Genomic DNA, 20,627 nt, shown 5'->3' with positions numbered 1-20,627 from the left:
TGCCACTGGACTCTGGACCTCCACAGAGAGATTGGAGGAAGGTTGGAGAAAGACGAAAGAGCAGCCCGTGGGTGGATATGAGAGATAGAGGTGTAGATGAGAGGTAAAACAGAGGTATGAGGAGGTAGGACAGAAAAGGAAGGAGGGAGATCTGGAGGAAAAAGTTTAATGATTAGAGTGATAAAAAGGATTTGGCTTGAAAAAAGTAGACTGGCATAGCTGCAGGGCTTAAGAGGCTTTGGGGGGCTGGAGGATAAAGACCTGCCCCAGGCCACTGGACCAAAGCCAGGACTCAGACTCCTCTCTCTGTATGTGCGTGCGTGTGTGTGCCTGTGCGTGTGTGTGTGTGTGTGGCCTGAATGTACCAAAAGCCGGCAGAGAGCGAGCCCTGCACATCTGTTCACCTGTGCATTCCCGCCCTGCCAGGGACTGTGGCCAGAGGAAACAAGATCTGAACTGATGGAAATTCAATGAAGGGTTTTCTTTGCTGTGCAGCAACACAACTGTCACTTTCTCCTCAGTTTGTCACATTTACTTTCCCTCTATTTTCTCTTTGTCAGGTACACACAGTGTGATAATTTATGGTGCTACAGACCAGAGTGGGAAAATGTCTTTACTGCATTTGTTTTACAACGCCTAATTACAAACCAACCAGGTTTGTAAATAAACGTCGTAAGGAGCTAAGAAGTAGCTGCTTTATTGGACAGATTTTTGTCGGCTTGCCAAGTAAGAGTATTTTGGTGAAAAGACAAGTCTAAACATTTGGGTTTTAAGTTTTAGGTTCCTCTTGTGCAGCTGCTTCAGTTATGTTCTCTCTTGCTTTAAAGGGTTGTTTTGACATTTTGGGATATTGGCTAATTTACTTTCTTACATGAGACTGTATAACTTGCTGAAAAGTAGCCACAGTAGCTACATGTGACAATTACAATATAATGATAAATGAAAAAACATAATATACATAACGTATGACACAAATTCCGAGTGCACTGAATTGAGCAAGGGTGTATATTTATTTAATCGCTCATGAATTTAACTTTTCATTTGTAGCAGAAGAACAGAGTTATTTCTCATTTCAAAAACTACAAAATCTCACTTGGGAGAATTTGAGTTCAAGTTGACAAGCTAGGAGAGCTGTCAAAAAGTAGTGTACTAATGCCTTCAGCTGTCTCCGACTGTCACGTTCCCTCACCGTGCAGGTCATAGCAGTCTGTCGTGAGTCTCCCATCTCCCGCTATGATTGACACACCGTCCAGGAAGGGGATAAAATTTCAGAGTGAAGCTTTAGAAACACAATAGTCATGATTTAGCATGCTAGGATTTGCTAATTAGTAGTAAACGCAAAGTACAGCTGATGTTTATATGGCGGTAGTTTGTAGTATTTTTACTATTTGGTCATAAACCAAAGACATTAAAAATTTTACCTGATGATGTTAAATGAGAACTTAAGGGATCATCAAGTTTATTACAGTTCTGATTGGAACATGAATGTCTGCACAAAATGTCATGGTAATCCATCCGGGCGGCCTAATGACGAGATGGATGGCCCCGTGTTACTGTTGTTGTATCTGCTCTCTTTGTGTGTGCGTGTGCGTGTGCGTGTGCGTGTGCGTGTGTGTGTGTGTGTGTGTGTCTGCATGTAAACACAGCTCAAGCAGCATTGGGGACTTTTTTCTTTATGGCACTATGTAAATGAGGAGTCTCAAACCTGCTGTTCTGTTCTGTTCTGTTTTGAGGTTTTCAACATTTCTCCAGCTGTAGCTTCTGCCTGGATCTTCCTCTCCTCTCTCAACTTGAAGTATTTTTACCCACAGGGGAGGGAGCAGCGATCTGAGCAGGGACACAAAACACTACAGCAGGTTAGCTTGTTGGCCACTGCAGATTTAACATGGTTTGCTACGCTAATTCAGATCCCCACAGGCACTTTACATCAAGAAGCTTGAATGAAATATGCAGCGTAATGACCACGATTCAACATTCCCAGACAGAGATGAGCTGCTGCTGAAGTTAGTATCTCAAGCTTAAAAAAGCACTGACATCATACTTTAAAGTAGGTGTATATTAAATATGACTTTGGCTTCACCCTAAACATAAAGGTGTGTGTGTGTGTGTGTGTGTGTGTGTGTGTGTGTGTGTGTGTGTGTGTGTGTGTGTGTGTGTGTGTGTGTGTGTGTGTGTGTGTGTGTGTGTGTGTGTGAGTGCGTGCGTGCGTGCGAGTGTTGATTCGTATTTATTCTATCTGACATAGCAGCTAGCTTGTGTAACTTGTGAAGTGTTGCTCTCTCATAACACAAATACTGTCATGGAGATGTGTGCAGACATTCGCACACATACTCTTCACACAGACACACACACACACACACACACACAAACACATGGGTCCTTGCCAGCAATTCACATCTAAATTGCATAACTGGTATCAAATGACTGTGCAGCAGCAGAACAGTTTGATCAGTGGAGACCAGGTTTATGAACTCAAATAGCTTCACTGAACAAAGCATTGATCAAAAGCTGGTGGCAGAAATAATCAGACTGGGCCTTATTTCTTCAAGTATTTTTCATAATGACCTTTAATAGCATTTGCAGAGATTTGATTGATTGATTGATTTATGGCTCTTCAAAACACACAGATCCAAGGGATATTTGTTGAAGTGAGAACTCGGATCATCTGACTACAGTATTTAGTCAAGGCACTGTACATAAACACACACTTAAGGCATGCTGAGTATGGACCGTTGTTGTCTGTGAATGCAGACAGTCAAGGATATACCCAGTGATGATGATGTACATATGATGCAGCTTCTGTTGTTCTGCCCTCAGCCGTACAGGCAGCACTTCATCATCCTCACAACCAGCATGAGTTTGAGAAGATGCTTTCAGTAATTTTGCATCACCTGCAACTTGTTCCTAAATTTAAATGGTCAAACGATCATATCAAGTGGAATGGGCATAATCAAAATAAAGGATGGTTCTTACTTGAAATTGAAATGGAATGGTTTACTGGCACTCTTAGAAAATCCTGTTATTCCTGAATGTGCAGCAGATGACTGAGATACAATTTCAGTTCTGTAACACACAGATTCTAATGTTAATGTCTCTTGCAACATCCTCTTAGTTGCAAATATGAATGACTTAGTTATACCCAAATGCACTGAAAGCTAATTAGCTACGAGCCATTCTCTCCCACATCCTAATTCTGCAGTGATCTCATTCTTACTGATATCTTTCCCAGAAACCAGTAACAGAACCCATTCACCAGAAGCTCGCCTTTAACTGCGGTTCAGGGCTGTTGCCTAGGGCGCCACCAGCTGGAGGAGCCAGTTGGTAGAAAGCAAAATCCTGGAGTGACTGTTGAAAACGTCCACATGAGACAACCACTGCTGACAGTCAAAAAATGTCGCATTTTGTTAATAATGAGAGTCGAAATATGTGGAAACCCCACTTCTGCAACAGATTTACAACGGGTGACAGGTCTTGTATATGTGATAGATGTGTGGGATACAGCTTCAGTTCTGTGGCACAATTTTTTATGTGTTTGTCCTTTGCAGCTTCTTCTTAGTTGCAAGTAAGATTGAGTTTCTGGAATGACTGGTTCCTGAGTATTGGTAACTCCATGAATAGGATACAAAGCACTAAAGGACACTTTACAAAATATTATAGGAAGCCATCAAAGAAAAGCTGTGGGTGATATGGGTTATATTTTCTTAATGCAGAGCTATTAGGCTGTCAAACATCCAAGTTGCTTGAGTAATTTCAATGCGGGCCTAATGCATGCTAAATATGCACTGGAAGCTGTGTAATTTAAATAGAACTCCACAATATATTGGATAATAAAATACGACCAGGACATTTATAACTATAAATAAGTATAAATAAAAGAAAATACATGCACTTCAGGGCAGAAATGACAGAGAGTTGGTGTGTGAGTAAAATGACACACCTGCACACATGATCAGAAACTTAATATTAGAATATGAAAATCCAGGTTGCTTTTGTTCCATATCCCATCCCAGACATGATTAAAATCAGGATAAGAGATTACAGGGAGTAATGTGCATGTAAAGGCACTAATATGATGATGATAGGACACAGAACAGAGGTTGAGGTTGAAGCTAAATGAACTTGAAATAAACTAAAATGTGATTAAATTATTCTGCAGCGGTGGGTGTGCGGTGGCCTATAGGGCATCAAAATGATCAGAAACAGCCCTGCCTGTTATGGTATCTCTGTGTCTCTCCCATAGTGTTTCTGCTCTCCTATCTTGCCTTGTGTTATGTGTCTGCCTGGGCGTGGCCCTCCGGTCCCTTCCCCCACCAATCCACTTGTGAACATGCTGCTCATCACCTCATTAACTCAACAAGCACCTGTAGTATTTAAACCCGGGCTGCGGTCAAAAAGTCAAAATAATCTCCTCTCTAACCACTTCTCCTCAACCTCGATGGAAAGTGTCATGAGGTCAAGGAAAGATGTGAAGGAGAATTCATAAGGACTTAGGAAAAGGCAATTGCGGTGCGGAGAGAATCCGACTGCATTTACACTAAGCTTCTTTTTTTTTTTAAACTAACTTGGAGGATAAATACTCCTTCCCTAACCACAAAAACTGAGCAAACAGGAATGAAATTTTAAAATAAGATGACATGAAAGAAATATACAAATATAGAAAGCTGTGTCAGTAAAATAATAATTAAATAGAAATAAGGGACTGAGCAAGAAATCTGAAGAAATTATATTCAGACATAAGTGTAAAGTTTCCTGGCATAGAAGCTTTTGACATTTCTATGCAATTGTTATAGAGAAAATTAATTTTTAGTGAATTCCTCAATGAGAGGGGATTTAGTGAAATGACATTTATGTTTAGGCTATAATGTTTTGTTATGATGATCATATTGTTAACTAGAAATTCAATATATTTGTTTTTCATGATGACTTCTAACTGGACAGATTTGAAAGAGAAGAGATATATTATACTATATTTATGGATTTCGGCTTCAGTCGATCAAACAAGGATTTCCATGATTGTGTCACAAACATAAAACAGCTGCTCTGTTGTTTCTACATGTGCATGGGTCTGACGAGGTGAAAATTCAATGGTGTATTGCTTTAAATGTTGCAGCTGCAAGGAATTATGGGACGGCATTTTATCCTTTCCTTTCATAAAGGAAAGTCCAGTGTTTCCTTTGCTAAAGGAGATAAGATAGGAAGTATTGAAGCTCCTTTCCTTATCACTGAGAGAATATGACCAGCTCTTATCATGGCTGCCGCTGAAATACTTCCAGGTCATTTCACTGAGTTGGGAACCTTCGTAAGTAAAAAAGACTTTTCGACCCAAACTCTTCCCTCCAGTCTTCAGCAAATTGCTTAGTTCATCTACGTGCTACAACTCTTCAGCCAACTTGTAGTTTTTCTCGCCTGAATACTCGTGTTGTCTTTTGAACCCAGTTTAGCTTTTGTCTGCTTGCATCTTTCAGCAGTTCACACCTCCTTTGATCCTTTTGGATCCTGAAAAACTTTCTAAATCATAACACTGCTGCAGCTGCCATGTAATTAATCTGTAAAGATAAGAGAGGCCCTAATATTGAGCCTTGAGGAACCCCACTAATATCCTTAGCCTTTGACACAGTCCCAGTCCCATAGTCCATGAATGATGATACAAACCAAAGTTGTACCAACTTCTTGAAATGACAGCTGATTGGATCATAAGCACCAAATGAACAGGTGAAGGGTTCATTCATGAGTACTCTCCCTGACAGCAGGGGGTTTACCATCCCAGTCTTCATGTCATGTTGCCTTTATGGAGCCTCATCTTCACAGCATGAGTTTTGATTTGTTAGTACTATTTAGTGAGAGTAACCTACAGCAGCACTGTGATAAATAAATGGTAGATTTTAAGTCTTAAGAGGAGATCACAACAAAGAATATTTAAATGACCTGAGTATGGGTGCTGTAATATCCTAATGATGTTTAGATGGAAATATTGCTTAAGAAACATGTGTACAAACACCTCACAGATAATGATTTATGTTGTTTGTCAGATTTGGCACCAACCACAAGAGCTCAGTTTATTCTGTGTAACTTCAGCATCGAGGGACTTAATTTTCATTTCAAAGTTCAGAGGAGCTTGTTAGGTGTGTAAGGGCGTTCCTGCTCACCTCTGACAGCAGCTGAGCAACTGCAAACTGTTTGTGACAACTTGTTAAATGTGGAATCTCTCCCTCTTTTTCTCCCTTTTTTTCTCTCTGTGACTCTTACTGTCTGTCTCTCTCTTTCCCTTGTCCCTTCTTCTTCCTCTCTTCTTCCTTTCCTCTTCTGTAGGCCGACTGTCGCTCCAGAGAATACCTTCGCATACACTTCCCAGCTGCAGATACAGGAGTCAAAGAATGAGGCAAGTGACAAATAATATATATTAGACCTTTGTGTTCTCACACTCCAGTGCACACATTCGCACATGCAATTACACAAATAACTTGTTTGTGTGGTACCTTGGCACATGGTGAGAGGAGTGATTTACACAGTCTTAAAATAGGATTAAAAGCCACTGCAAGTGACTCATTGAGGAATTTCCCCAAATCCTAAAGTAAAGCCAAGTTTCTTGGTAGAAAGCTTAAACATTCTTATCTAATTTCCTGTTAAGCAAATTTATTGTAGAGGAGCATAAAAACTCTGGTAACTACAGAAAACTGTTTAGAATAGACAGACTCTGAAGAATTGTTTTTGATCAAAATATCTTCTTCTTGCCTTATTAGCAGGCACACATGTGGAGAAAAGGGAGTGAAGTCAAATTAAACCCATACATCAGATCCAGTGTGTGTGTGTACATGGCATGTTGGTATGGTAATTTCTTTTTAGCTTTATCCCGTGTCAGCAGGGAGGTCTGAGGTCATGTATGAGCACTCCTGCAGCTAGTTGAGATTCCTCATTTTATTTTAAGATGAGAGCTTGAACCCAGGCTTCCTGTTTCAGTAATAGTACACAACTCTGCTGCAGAGGACGTGGAAAGTTTAAGAGTTTAAGAGCCTTTGACAGCTTCTCTGCATTTTCAGAGGGGTGTGGAAGGGGCAGAGGTGAGCCAAGGATGCCTGAGGTTAAGCAGAGACACACAGGCAGAAAAGGAGAAGTAACGATGAGCAGAGAAAAAGCCTTTGATCCTGTGATTCTCATCTGAAATAACAGGCAGCGCCGCTCAGTTTGGCCCTATCTTCCTCATTACCAGTCAAAGCTGCAGACCGTTAGCACACTAAGATGCTTCAGAAATGTATTTTCAAACATGCACAGAATTGAACATTCAGCACCCAAGTGCAGCTGCTTGTGTGAGCTGACACTTATATGTTCATTCACAGTGGCTCACACACAGGCACACTGGTGTGTGTGTGCACTCTAACATCCCTCAGTGTACCCCACTGGGAAACATAATGGGGTGTCCGTGCTGATCTGCTCAGAAGCTCCCTGACGTGGTGAATCCTCTGAGCGCGCCCCTCTCTTTGATCAGCCTCTCTACAAAGAGACTGAGACAGGGAGAGAGGCTTTGTGCTGAGTAGGCAGCGCTGTAGCAGGTTCCTCAAGGCCTTAACCCAGCTTTACCCTTTCACTCACTCAACAGGCTGCAGGCACATTCGATCAGACCTACTGTACATTAGCAGTTAGAGCTGGTGAGCTTTATGCTACAGACATGTGATCCCATCATTTCTAATATTTATGTTTTAACAGGACTATAATTTGTATCTGAACATCATTGGTGTTTGCTGTGGATTTGTTAGGAACATGATTATTCAGGTAGGCTTGTCTGTCTGTTCGCAGGATATCCCAAAAAACTACTTAAAGGAGCTATTTGTAAGTTTTGCTACAGCCAGCATTAGCATTAACAGATGTTCACATACCAGTCTAGAACAAACACGAGTTCAGCATCATACTTAATGCCTTTACTCAACAAGAGCTGTCCCCAGAGGTAGAAAGCAACTCTCTTGTTTTGGTTCTATTTTTCTCACTTATTTTCTTCTAATGAAGTTAGCATGCTAACCAGCTAGCCTTGGTCTGGTTGGACTGACTCGTTATTCACTGATACTGAGTCACTGTAGTGTCCAGCCTGCCCTGAAGAAGTAGCGCTGCTCAGAGGATGTATTTTAACCTCTTGTACTATAAACAAAACGATGGCTGAAGCTCTTGCCAATACTGGTAAGTAAACAGCTGTTCATGCTAATGCTGGCCATGCAGCAATAGCAAAACTTACAAAGAGCTCCTTTCAGTTATTCAATGAAAAGTGAGCCCACGGGCCAAAGAAGATGTAATTAGATTTGTTGCAGGTGGTGCCAGCATGTGGTTATTTACAATGCGCTTAATGTTTTGACTTGTAATTCCTGAACCCTGCAGTAAATGCGATTGCTGTTAGTCATAGCTTAAGTGGTTAAAATAATAAGTTTCATTTAGGCACAATTATATAGTTTGTGTGTATACATATATATGTGTGCACATATATACAATGTGTAATTCCACATTCTTGTTTGTGAACTGCTTTAAGTCTTAAAAATGCGCAGTTGTGACAAATTGTTCTGTTTCTACTCCAGGTGACCCTGCAGAATTTGAGTGCATTTCACCCATGCAAAAGCAACGTGGTAAATTTGAATTTCCATTACTCAGACGTCATGGCTTATTTTGAATATTGAATTATTCAGAAGAATGAAAAGCATGGGAAAACCTCCAAGTTTGTAGTGGTAACACATAATTGCCTTTGAGTTACACCAGATAAAGGGAAATGAAACCTGAAAGAGACATTTTTTTGCAAATTACATATTTCTAGTGGTCTGAAACCAGGTTTTTTCATTAGCTAAATAGATTGTGTCAGTGTTAATATGTTTTAGATATAGCTGCATCCAGTTTTGCCACCGATTTGCTTACAACACATGTACAAAAAATTCCTGATATCTTGGACCTAGACTTACAAAAGGATGAGGACATGAACAGTTTTCCCACTTGGTCGCTTACATTTGTGGACAGTGAGATTTGACATAAATGACAGGATTTTTGGTATTTTTTAAAAAGTCATATCCATCATCCAGCTAAGGTTTGTCTGTCACTTAATAGCCTACAGTCAGATGCAGATCCATCTTCACTTGCAGATTAATCATTTATCAACATTTTCTATCATCTGTGTTTTGTGGGCTGAGTGGCCTTGATGGAGACAATTCCTCCCTGAATGCTTTTTTAGTTTTCACATAATGTTGAGTGTGTGGTGTTTTAGAGACGTTCATGCCTCTTGTGCCCAAAGAAACTCAGCCTGCTACAGCAACGGTAAAATGATTTTGAAGGAGGATATCAGAGTCGCTACATGTCACATTCCTGGCATGCATCTAGAAGTATGTACGTTTGGTTTCTTTACTGTAAATTATTTTGTCTTTTGCTTTCGATTTCCCTAATGAGCTCTCTATATGCAAGCAGGCAATGATTGTTTGCATGTTATCACACAAATTGTTGTCTCATGTCAAGATAGTTTGATAGAAGACCCTGTTTTTGGACACAGATTAGTATCTCTATCTGATTTAAGACACATAATCTTGTCAAGACTGAATAAGAAGGTTGAAAATCAGCCTTTTGCTCCGAGTTCCTCAGTACGCAGCTGAACTCATTGCGGTGTTCAGCTGCAGATAGGCTCGAGGAGCGAGCGGCCTGACAGCGGACTGTGGTCCGTGTCCCTGGGTGGCAGAGGAAGAGAAATAAAGTTTCTGTCTCTGTCAAAGACAGAGGAGAGACACATGAAAGATGGAGCAGCAGGAGAGGAGATGAAGAGATCCCATGAGGAGGCAAACAACGGGGTTGCAGAGGGAGGGAGGGAAAGAGCAAGAGTGTGGAAAAATCAATGGCTGCGTGAGAGAGAAAAAGAAAGGAGTCAAGGCAAGAGGATAAAAAGCTATCAGTGGTTAGAGTGACAGAGTGATATGCTGGTTGTCTCTGGATTTAACTTCTTGTATGTACTGTTATTGATTGCTTTTATTGTTGTATGGTGATACAATATCTGAACTAAAGAATACTAGAATACTCAAACTGGTCTGATTTCTTCTACATTAAAGCCAAGTGAGGCAATAATTGTTTTGGTGTCAATGGGCAGAAATCACCCGTCAGCATATTGCATTTGAAGTGGTCTGAGAGTAAACCAGACGTGTGCACCCCCTCTTGGCTCCGTTTCAGGAAATCAAGCATGTGACCGGAGACTTTGGCCAATCACAGGTCTTTTCAGAGAGAGAGAGAGAGCGCTCCTATTGGCTGTTCTACTAATGCAGATGCATGTGCATTTTTGACATTTTTGCTTTTATTTGATTGAAGGATATTGTAATGTGACAGGAAACACAGGAAGAGCAACAATGACAATTATCAATGCTGCTATGTGTGAGTTATATTTAAGTTTTAGTACCATGGTAACACCGTGGTCCCAAACTATCAGCAAGCCATCAGGAAACTATTTAGTTTCGATTATGAAGATTGTTTCAATCAACTTCATGCTGTTATTCAAACTGTACTGCCCTTTTCAAAAACTAAAATGCCATGGAAAATGTTGTGGAAGCAGTCGGCCCAAGGTTGGACCAATGAGCTCTGTCGGGAGCAGCCGCTCTCATTAAAAAGTTATAGTGGTACAAGGACACAGCTTGTTGCTGGAGGTACTATTCAGTGTCAGTATTAACTGGAGGACTGAGCTGCAGAGGCAGTCATTGTTTCATCACCCTCCTCCGCCCCAGTCTCCATCTCAGAAACACCAATTCAACCGTATCACTGACTGTCGGCTTGACATTTTTTAAACACCATCACCCCAACTCACCTCGTTGTGGACTGATTCATACACAGTGTGATGCATATACATGTGTGCTGGTGTGTGTGTGTGTGTGTGTGGTGTGTGTGTGTGTGTGTGTGTGTGTGTGTGTGTGTGTGTGTTAAAGGTCAAATGTCAGTTTGGACTACGGGCGGATTGTTCGGTCAAGAACAAAGTCGCTGTTCCCACTTTTATTTCTACAGAACCTTTTTTATACACATGCACACAAATGAGTAATTTGTATTCATCAATGCAGTTTTCATGCAGTTTTCTTTTCATTTTGCACAAAGAATCATACATATATTTTGTTTTGTGTGTGCATGTGGTTTTTTACTAGTACTTTGTGCACACAAATTGGTGTTTTTCCTCCTTTGCTGACATAAACTGGGCACGTTTATGTCACTGCAGTTTCATTCGGCATTATGTAAATTTGATTCATCATTTGGGATTTTGTTAAACTGATCCCATGTAACTTTTGCTGAACATTGGCACCTGTTGCAACAAGGAAAGTGGGATAATGCTAAAAGCTAAAATGCAGTTTTGTTTAAGTAGACTCAGCAGTCACAGGAGACAAAGTGAGGCTGTAGCAGTGTATTGAATTGAGTAATGGCGCGTTTTCTTGCTCATGTATTCGACTTTTATTTTTTAACGGTAAGAATGTGTTATGATATTAATCTGTTACAGTTAAAGAGTAAATATAGGTGGACATAATATATCAAACTCAAAGTTTGCTAACTCAATGTGTGCGTGCGTGCGTATGTGCGTGTCCTGAAGGACTGTAGCCTCTGGCTGTGTGTATCAGGTGCTCGGCCCAGTCTGACCCAGACCGTGATGCAAACACTTCTGATGCCAACTCTGCTTCTAAGGGACAGCAAATAAAACATGTTAAGGTGACTCGAGGGCACAAAGCTTTAATGATATTTTTTTCTCTCCATCTGTCTCCAGCTCTCTCTCTCTCTCTCTCTCTCTCTCTCTCTCTGTTCTCGGCTCTTGTATTTTTCTCTCACACACATATATTTAGAATTCAGAAAATCAGTTATGTTAATGTGGAGAATTAAGATTAATTGATTTCTACAGGGTGGAGAAATATGAGGACATGTACAATGCCAAAATCTGCTAGTCCATTTACAGAGGTGCACACTGACTTGTATGACTTTGCCTCTTATTTAATACAATTAAAGAATAACACCAGGTTAATTGCTGAGATCTGGGAACATGGCAAAATCATTAGAAAGAAATCAGATGGGAAAGAAACATGAGCAGTGGGGCAGGTTTTAAACAAGCCCCCAGGTTAGTCAAATTTACTTGGAGGATATGCAACTATTAACACCATGATTCCAGGTGTCTGGTAGGTTTACTACCCGTCTGATGGTACGACTGCTGTTAGACCTTGCTGTACCACTGTAGCATTCAATATTTTTGTATTTCAACAATGTATAATGTAAAATGTGTCACTCTTGGCAACAACCATACAGGGATTTGTCATCCGACTCTGCCATTCCCGGCACCTCTGTGAGGCTGTTTAGCCTCTTTTAGCGCATTGTTTTGGTTTTATGGCCAGATAACCATTTTGATTGAAAGGCTCCCTCTGCGGGAACAAACAACAAACAGAAACAGAAAGGTTAGCCACTAGCTAATGAGCAAAGTGAAGATTTTTTAAAGATATTTCCCTCAGGGTGGGTGGTGGAAACAAAAAAATAGCTAAAAGCAGTGTGAATATTGGACTTAAATTCATCAGATGGTCAGAAACAACTTCTGCTGGATGTGTAAATAGTATAATAGTAGAAAGCCATACTATGTCAAATGTGTGTGTGTGTGTGTGTGATGGTCAGCTTGTTGTGGAGCAGCCAAAAACACAGACTGATGCTGCTGTAAAATGTGTTTTAAAATGGGGCATTTGTGCCGTTGACGCTTGTTCTCTGGAAGTTCATGATTGTTGTAAATCAACTGATACTTTTGGCCAATAGTGGCAGGGACTTTGGTGCGTCTTCTGAATTCTTGCATCATAGACATTATTACATCCTGTTTGAGTGGGAAGTGCAAAGAACTTTTAATGTCACTGCGTCACTACTACTTGGACTGTTTCTTCCACAATTTGTCTCCTCCCTCTCTCTTTTGTGAGCACGAAGTATGAACCTAAAACAAAGAAAAGGCTCCCTGTTCAATTTGCTGTTGAAATCGGAGCTGGAGTTACAATAAAGCCATTTTGCTCCACTTAAGAATCTCTGTGGGCTTTACTTCTATTGTTCTCTTCTTTCCTCTTATCTGTCCTTGTTTCACCATTCTCGCGTATTGTTTCTTCATTATGCCTCCGCGCCGCCGACAGTCACAGCTGGAGACGTGATGTTTTCGGTCGTACATCTGTCCGTCCCATTCTCCTGAACATATCTCAGTAACGCCTTGACGGAACTTCAAATTTGGCACAAACATTCTCAAGGACTCAAGGATGCACTGATTAGAATTTGGTGGTCAAAGGTCAAAGGTCACTGTGACCTCCCAAAACACGTATTTGGTCATAATTCATTCTTATGCTGATTAGCACACAGTTTAAAACAAATATCTAATAGGATAAAATGATGACATTTTCCAAATTTGTCAAAGGTCAACTTCAGTGTGACATCATAATGCAAAAACACCTCTGCCCATTATTCAACGCTGTAACTCAGGAAGGGGAGATTGTGACCATATTTCCTGCAACTTGGCGGGTTGGCAGAGGCAAACAACTGCGAGGCAGTAATTCTAGTTTGTTACAGTTCCACTGGTTTGGCTTCGTGAAAATGAGTTTGCACTTCATATTCAACTCTCTCTAATCTGTTCTGTGTGACTCCTTCCTTATCTGGCATTAAGATGGAGGCACATTCTCCTTTTTGTTGACATATTAGCTGATGGAGTCATCAGTTATTTAGAGCAAGTGAAGGACAACTTTCAGTTGAGAGCTTTTGGTCTTTTTTTGCTTTTTTTTATCACTTGACCCTCCATCGCCTTTATGCCTCTTTCCCTCCCTGCATTCCTCCCAGTAGAGCGAGCTGCACAGTGTGCCTGAGGCAGCTGCAGGCATTCAGCGGCACCACAGCAGTGTATGTGTGTGTGTACAGTGTCTGTGTGTATTTGTGTGTTTATGCATTGAAGTGAGGCATTGGGGGGAAGAGATGATAGGGAAGGAGATAAATTGCGAAAAGGTCAGAAAGTGTAAGGGTGGCAAGGGGGTGTGTGTGTGTGTGTGTGCGTGTGCGTGTGTGTGTGTGTGTGTGTGTGTGTGTTTACATGCTGATTTAGGGGGTTGAGAGCAGAGATGACAGGGAGGAAGATAAATCAAGAGATGGTTTGAAAGTTAAAGGGTGGGAGGGAGCGAGAGGGAGAGTTGACGTGGCATCATTGGACTGTGAAAGAGTTTCTCTCCCTCTTCATCCTCTGTTTCTATCAGTATTCTGTCATCTGTTTCCACGCCAACAGAGATTTAGAAATTGCATAGGAAAAAGGGAAACAGAAAAAGTGTGCATTGCAAATTTGTAGAGCAAACCCTTAAAGACTGACTCCATGGGCCGGGAGGGGGAGGGTGGGGATGGGGATGATGTGGAGGGCGTTGCTGTGGGAGAAAAGCCAATGCTTGATGTGGAAGAGGAAGCCTGCAGATCGAGGAAAGACCCTTCCCTCTTCCCTCCCCTCTCTCTTTCTTTTCCTCTCTTCATCCATCCTCCCTCCTGTCTGTGTGATGCAGCAGAGGAGAAACCGCATCCATTTCATCATGCCCGGCCTCACACAGAAAACCCCTCAGTGTCAAGTTTTTTGCGCCGCCTCGCCTCGCCTCCGTCTGCCTCCCTCTGCCAGAGTGCCGCCATGTGCTGCACAAGTGTTGATGAATTGCCACCACCTGCCTCATTTTTCACCACCGCCATGTCGTCGTCAAACACACTGACACAAAACTACCGTGCACTCCTCAGCGATAACAAGAACAATCGCCGAGCCCCGGGAATGAGAGACGGGAAGACAGAGAGAAAGGGCAAATGAGCGAGTGGATAAGTGGGTGGGGTGTGGGGAGGGGGCAGATGAAGAAAACATTGCTTCATTTAGATTTTGACAGACAAGTAGGGATACAGTTTGCCAGTGACAAAAAAATCAGTGTGCTGAAGAGGAAGAAATCAGTTTGAACGAAGTTTGAACAAATATCAGTACTGTTACACTTATAGTTCACTGGCTGCACTGAATCCACACAATCCGGGATTTCAGTAAACCAGGGAAGCACTGACACAGGTATGAGAAGGTGGAAAGCAGGAGTGTTACAAAATCCCTTTAGCTGCTCAGCAGTTGTGTATTCTAACAACGTCACTGCATCAGGATGCTACAAACAACAGTTTCGTTACCTGCCAACACCCTAACAACACTGTCATTTCCAGCAGCTGTGTGACTGTAAATCACCCTGAGGTGGTTGAGTCGCGAGGGGTTGAATCCTGCCATTCACTGATGCAGGATACTGCTGCTGTACAGAGGGTACTACAGCAGGAGAAAGGTCTGGATGTGACTCAAACATGTGGACATACACACGAGTTAATCAATAGAGTTTCCACTTGTCTGTTTCCATTTGCTCCCATCATGCTCTGACCTTTTCCTGCGACTGTTTCTTTTCTTGGTGGATGATGTTAGTGAGAAGCATCATAGTCTGAGGGTTTAATACACTGATGAACCTCTGACAAATCACCTGGTGGAAAGATCTTGTTTGTACGTTTGTTAGTAAAAAGGTGAATATGCAGTATCCTGAAGCCAGGTAGTGTTTTCAACCCATTTTTATGAGCATTTTCAATTTGTGCATAAAAGAAAACCTGAATACAAACCCAGGAAAATGAAGGGAATATTGCAAAAAGGGAATATTGCAAAAAAGTTTTTAAACCTAGCTGAGGTGGGAAAAAATGGTTTATAGACAGAGAGACAATGTGTTGAAGGAGGAGACCGTAAAAGATTTTTCAAACACACCTTCACATTCCAGTACCTGCGTCTGCTCACTGTACTGTAGACGCTCACTGTCAACTGCCTCCACTCCACCAGAGAGGGCGTAGAATAAAGAATCAAGTCCAAACAGGGGCTCTCGTTGTGTATCACATGGAGTGATAAAATCACTGGATGAAACACCATCTGAAGTGGGAAGCGTGAGGAAATATATCAGAATTACTGGTTATGTTACTAGTCACATGTTCTTGAATATATTTGTTTAGTTGATGGAAATGCTCTCATTCAGATTTTGTTGCTCTTGGTAAAGCTGGTTACGTCATGTCCATGTAAATATAACTACAGGCAATGTGAATATGGAAATGACAGTTTAACTTTATTATATGCGGAGGTGACGTGATTGTTATGTGTCCTGTTTTAAGGCTGTAACTGATGATTATTTTTGTAATTGATAATCTGTAACTTATTTTTTGATTAATTGTTTTGTTTATTTATTAATCAGAAAATTGTTGAAAAATATTTTCCACAGCTGAGAGCAGGAGGTGATATTGTGACATGACGTCTTGTTATGTCCAACTAACAGTCCAACACCTAAAAATATATAATCAACTTTAATGTTAAAACAAGGAAAAACAGAAAAAGTTCACAATTCAGAGGCTTAAACAAGAAAATGTTGGAGTTTCTAACTTTAAAAATGACTGGAATATTCATCTTTGTACATAAACTTACACTCATGCCTCTTTTCTTTTCATATGTTAAATTATTCATAAATAATGATACAGCTGAGAATGGGGAAAAAGCAGCAGGCGAAATTGTGAATACGATTGTATAAGTTGCTGAAACAGAAATAAAAGTTTAAGAAATTACTTGAATAATCAATTATCAAAACAGAATAAATTTTCCTGTCAGTCGACGAACTGATTAATCAACTAATTGTTTCAGCTCTAGTGCAGTTATATATAGTCTATATAGTCTTGACAGAAAACCTGCAATATAACCTGTGGGCATGGAGTTTATAGTGGCCAGAGAAGGTCTAATGAAATTTTATATCGAGTTGCATTATGGGAAATGTAGGTTCCAGTGTTTTGATACTTGACTCATACCTTCGAATTTGGCCATTTTTAAGATTGTTCACTTTGTGGATGTACAATACTAAATCACTGCAGTAACCTTTAAAAAGTTGCATTTACATTTTAGTTCATAATGATGGATGAGTCAGTGTGACATGTCACTGGGATTTTAGTTTTGAGAAAACGTCTAAACAGGAAAACACACAGGAACCGTGAGTGTTTTCTGTTTTGTATCTTTTCAAAAAAGTGACAAAAAGTGTCCCTGTGGCGAAGTAGCTTATCTCCACCATTGACAGCAGCCTCTTATTCTGTTGTGGCATCCTGGTGTGTGTGTGTGTGTGTGTGTGTGTGTGTGTGTGTGTGTGTGTGTGTGTGTGTGTGTGTGTGTGTGTGTGTGTGTGTGTGTGATTGATAGATGACTGGACCAACATCGCCTGGCACTTGAGTTAAAATGACAGATGAGCTGCTGCAGTATCAAACAAACGGCCTTGTTTATCTCCAGTAGAAGCTCTGGCGCCAAGCTCACCCTCACCCTCTCCCACTCACACCAACATCACGCATACACACCCGTGCGTCCCCACCCCTGCCCGGTCTCCAGCCGTCCGGGTGTCTTGCCATCAACCTCATCTCAAGCGCAAACTTCTCACAAGCCCTGGCTGTAAACCAGAAAATCAATTGGGCCTTTATTTTCCCCGAGGCTTCCAAAGACAAATCAATTGAGGCCGATCTATTGTAATAAGGATGCGTCAGCCTTGGACGAGGCAGAGGAGATGCTGCGAACATCGGTTATTAGATTTTCCAGCAAGGGGAAGAGAGGCTCAGCAGACAGGGCCGGGGCTTTTGTTTTCATTGAGTGGCTGTTATGTGAAGTCCACCCCTGCTTAGTAACTCCATCGTCGGTGCCAGCGGGCCGCTGCTTGTAAGGTGCTTCAGTCAGCAGCGATGCTCGACTTCGTCGGGAGTGGGATTAACACTCTCAGAAGCCTTTCCCACTGACTGGAGGCTTCAGACATTAATGAGATTCCCACCTCAGCTTTGTTGTGTAACATTGAACCCTGTGTTAAACTATTCAGGAGCTGTTTGCCAGATGTCGACTGGCTCCCTGATTAGAATGTTAACTTTATTGCCTGTTGTACATTGTGGACACTGTTTAACAAAAAAAAAACACACAATGACAGTCAGGCAGTCTGCTGAGTCGGTGCTTTGTCCCCATACCCTGCTGGGGGGTGTCTGGAGGAGAATAAACCCCCGAGCCTGTATCAACTCCCCTGTTTCTCCCCCTCTCTGACCCCATCATCAGAACACTGATATTTGACAATCATGCAAAACCCTAGATCCCCACCCTCAGGAAAACTCTCTTACTGCTTGTAAAACTCAGAGAAACTTGTCAGTGTGATGTTAGTTTCATCAAAATTTATATTGTGTTTTTTTTTTTTCTTCTTTTTTAATAAACATCACAATCCCAAGGGACTGTTAGCAACTCTAGCGGTGGTGTTGCTACACCCTCCCTCCCTCAAACTGCTTTCCTATTCCAGTGTACACCTTTCAAAATATTCAGACAACATGTTTCATTACTGTGGCTCAGACGTCATCTTCAAAGCTCTGTTTACTCTCTTTTTTTTTTCTGCTGGAAAAGTAATCAGCTTTTCTCTTAAACTCACAGACAGAGTGGAGGCTCTTCCACATCATCGCTGTGCTGAGATCTATGGAAATGATACCTGGAAAGATTGTTTTTGTGTGTGTGTTTAACTGTGCATACATTCATACGAATTTCCTTCTGTATTTGTGCAATTGATCAGTGTTGGCTGATGCTGATGAATATTAATAATCCTGCTGAGAGCATTGGATAGACGCTGCTCGGAGCATGTCAGCGCACCTCATCACAGTGAACTCAGCCGAGCGTCACTCACTGAATGAGGATCTGTCTGTCTGTTTTTCTTGCTACAGAGATTTCCCTCCATCTGTCTGTCAGTGCAGTCAGGCTTTCACCTGCTCAGAGAGTCGGTTGACGACGACAAACATTACTCGGTGCTGTGGGCAGAAGTCAATTACTTGTGGATTCTATGATTGTTAACCAACATCGGTTGAAGATTCAGTTACTGTTGGGACAAAAGCGACAGTGAAAGTAAAGTTAGCAAATAATGTAATACATCTCAACATTTTTTCTGCACTGATTGCTGGGGAGATGGTTGAAACATGTATCTGCAGACAGTCGCACACGACTGTCTCCAAATTCTACTTTTAATGGAGCAAGACAAACTACCTCTCGTCCCTTGTGAATATAATTATGTTCTTGAGAAAACAATCTCCCTTTCCAGTAAGTGTTTTCCAAAATCCCCCCACACCCCCACACCAGAACTCTTGTCCCAGTCACGCTGACATCAGTTCAGGTCAGCAGTGTCAGCTCATTCTCAGTCCCTTTCCTACTAATGTTTTCCAAAGAAGTTACATACACAAGTACATACTGGGGAGATGGTTGAAACATGTATCTGCAGATAGTCGCACACGACTGTCCCCAAATCCTACTTTTAATGGAGCAAGACAAACAACCTCTCGTCCCTTGTGAATATAATTATGTTCTAAGTTCTTGAGAAAACAATCTCCCTTTCCAGTAACCTACAGTAAAAGAGCGCGTTGGTGAGTTTAATGGATTTGGACCAAGCTGTGTTAAAAGTGTTGCGGTGGACAGTGATGCCACTTCCTATTTAAAATTCCACCGTTTCCTTCAACATGAGAAAAAATGAAACATTCAAACTGTAATGAGCTGATTGAATTAAATATTCGCAATGAATAAATGCACCAAACCAAAGTAGTTTGCTTTGTGGTCCAAGAGATTGATCTATTAAAATACACTTTCAGCTTGACTTATTGCTGCCCTGTTGACCGGATCGATCGGTGAACCAAGCTATTAAATAAAAATGGAGACAAACGATCAGAAGCAAAATGAGCTGTATTTAAGTGAATTTGAACATGTTAGTTGAATTTGTTCTCAAGTTTTTATAAAGGACACAGCCCTGATGTTGGATGCCGAATTGTCTTAGTAAACCCAAAGAACACCCTTTATTTTTCCGAGTGGCAGATGAAAGAAATGCTGAATGAGAGATTGTTTTGCAGAGGTTAGTGGTCGTGACTTCAGCTCTCTATAGGTGTTGTAGCATATAACATTTAGCGACTGTATCTGTCTGACTGACTGTGTCTTTCTGGCTGGTTCTCCAACAAGCTTTGAGGTTGTGGATACTTTAGAGGAGTTTATATTTAGCACTATAAGTCATATTTAGTGGTATTAAGCGGTATTAATAGTGATGCTACATATATAAAATAAACATAAACAGGACGATATTTAGGTCCAGAAGGAAACAAGGACTCAGTGTGATGTACTGGGATTATTTTTCCTTCAGTTTGGTGAAGGCCTTTGAAACACCACTTGTGACCACGTTGGAAAATAAAACTATATACTTGAACAAATAACTGTACTGATAAAATGTTAAAAATCCAAATAGTTTGAACATTTTAGATATTTCTGGTGTCTGGTCAGGCCTTTGGAGGAAGTTGGACTCATGACTCAGAAGAAAACCTAGTTGTTGGTTTGTCTTGCTGTCTTGCTTTTCTAACTCTTATTAATTCACAGATTCACCCACACACTTCACTCTCTTCACTCGTTCTATGATGCATACGCCACCAATATGCTCTCAAACATAACCCCTGAGGAAATAACACAAGCAGCTCAAAGGTTTAAGCCCCTGAAATAATCACACGCTGATCAGCAGCATCAGCCTCTCATGTCAGCCCTGACGTCTCATCAGCAGCCTCAGCGCCGTTACCCCCTC

At 41.3% G+C, this 20,627-nt stretch overlaps 1 protein-coding gene across 1 annotated transcript in view; it reads left to right on the top strand.

Annotated features, from left to right (window-relative positions):
• LOC130167050 (endonuclease V-like) overlaps positions 1–20,627 on the top strand; it is a 63,713-nt gene that overhangs the window by 27,378 nt on the left and 15,708 nt on the right. Inside the window, exon 8 of the mRNA XM_056373009.1 lies at positions 6,310–6,379. Within this exon, the coding sequence (XP_056228984.1) occupies positions 6,310–6,378 (69 nt within the window). The 3' untranslated portion in view covers position 6,379. The remainder of the gene's footprint in view (positions 1–6,309; positions 6,380–20,627) is intronic.

This window comes from Seriola aureovittata, chromosome 3 (genome assembly GCF_021018895.1).
Source record: "Seriola aureovittata isolate HTS-2021-v1 ecotype China chromosome 3, ASM2101889v1, whole genome shotgun sequence".
In the NCBI taxonomy this organism is placed as follows: Eukaryota; Metazoa; Chordata; class Actinopteri; order Carangiformes; family Carangidae; genus Seriola; species Seriola aureovittata.
This window is presented reverse-complemented; position numbering and strand designations above follow the sequence as displayed.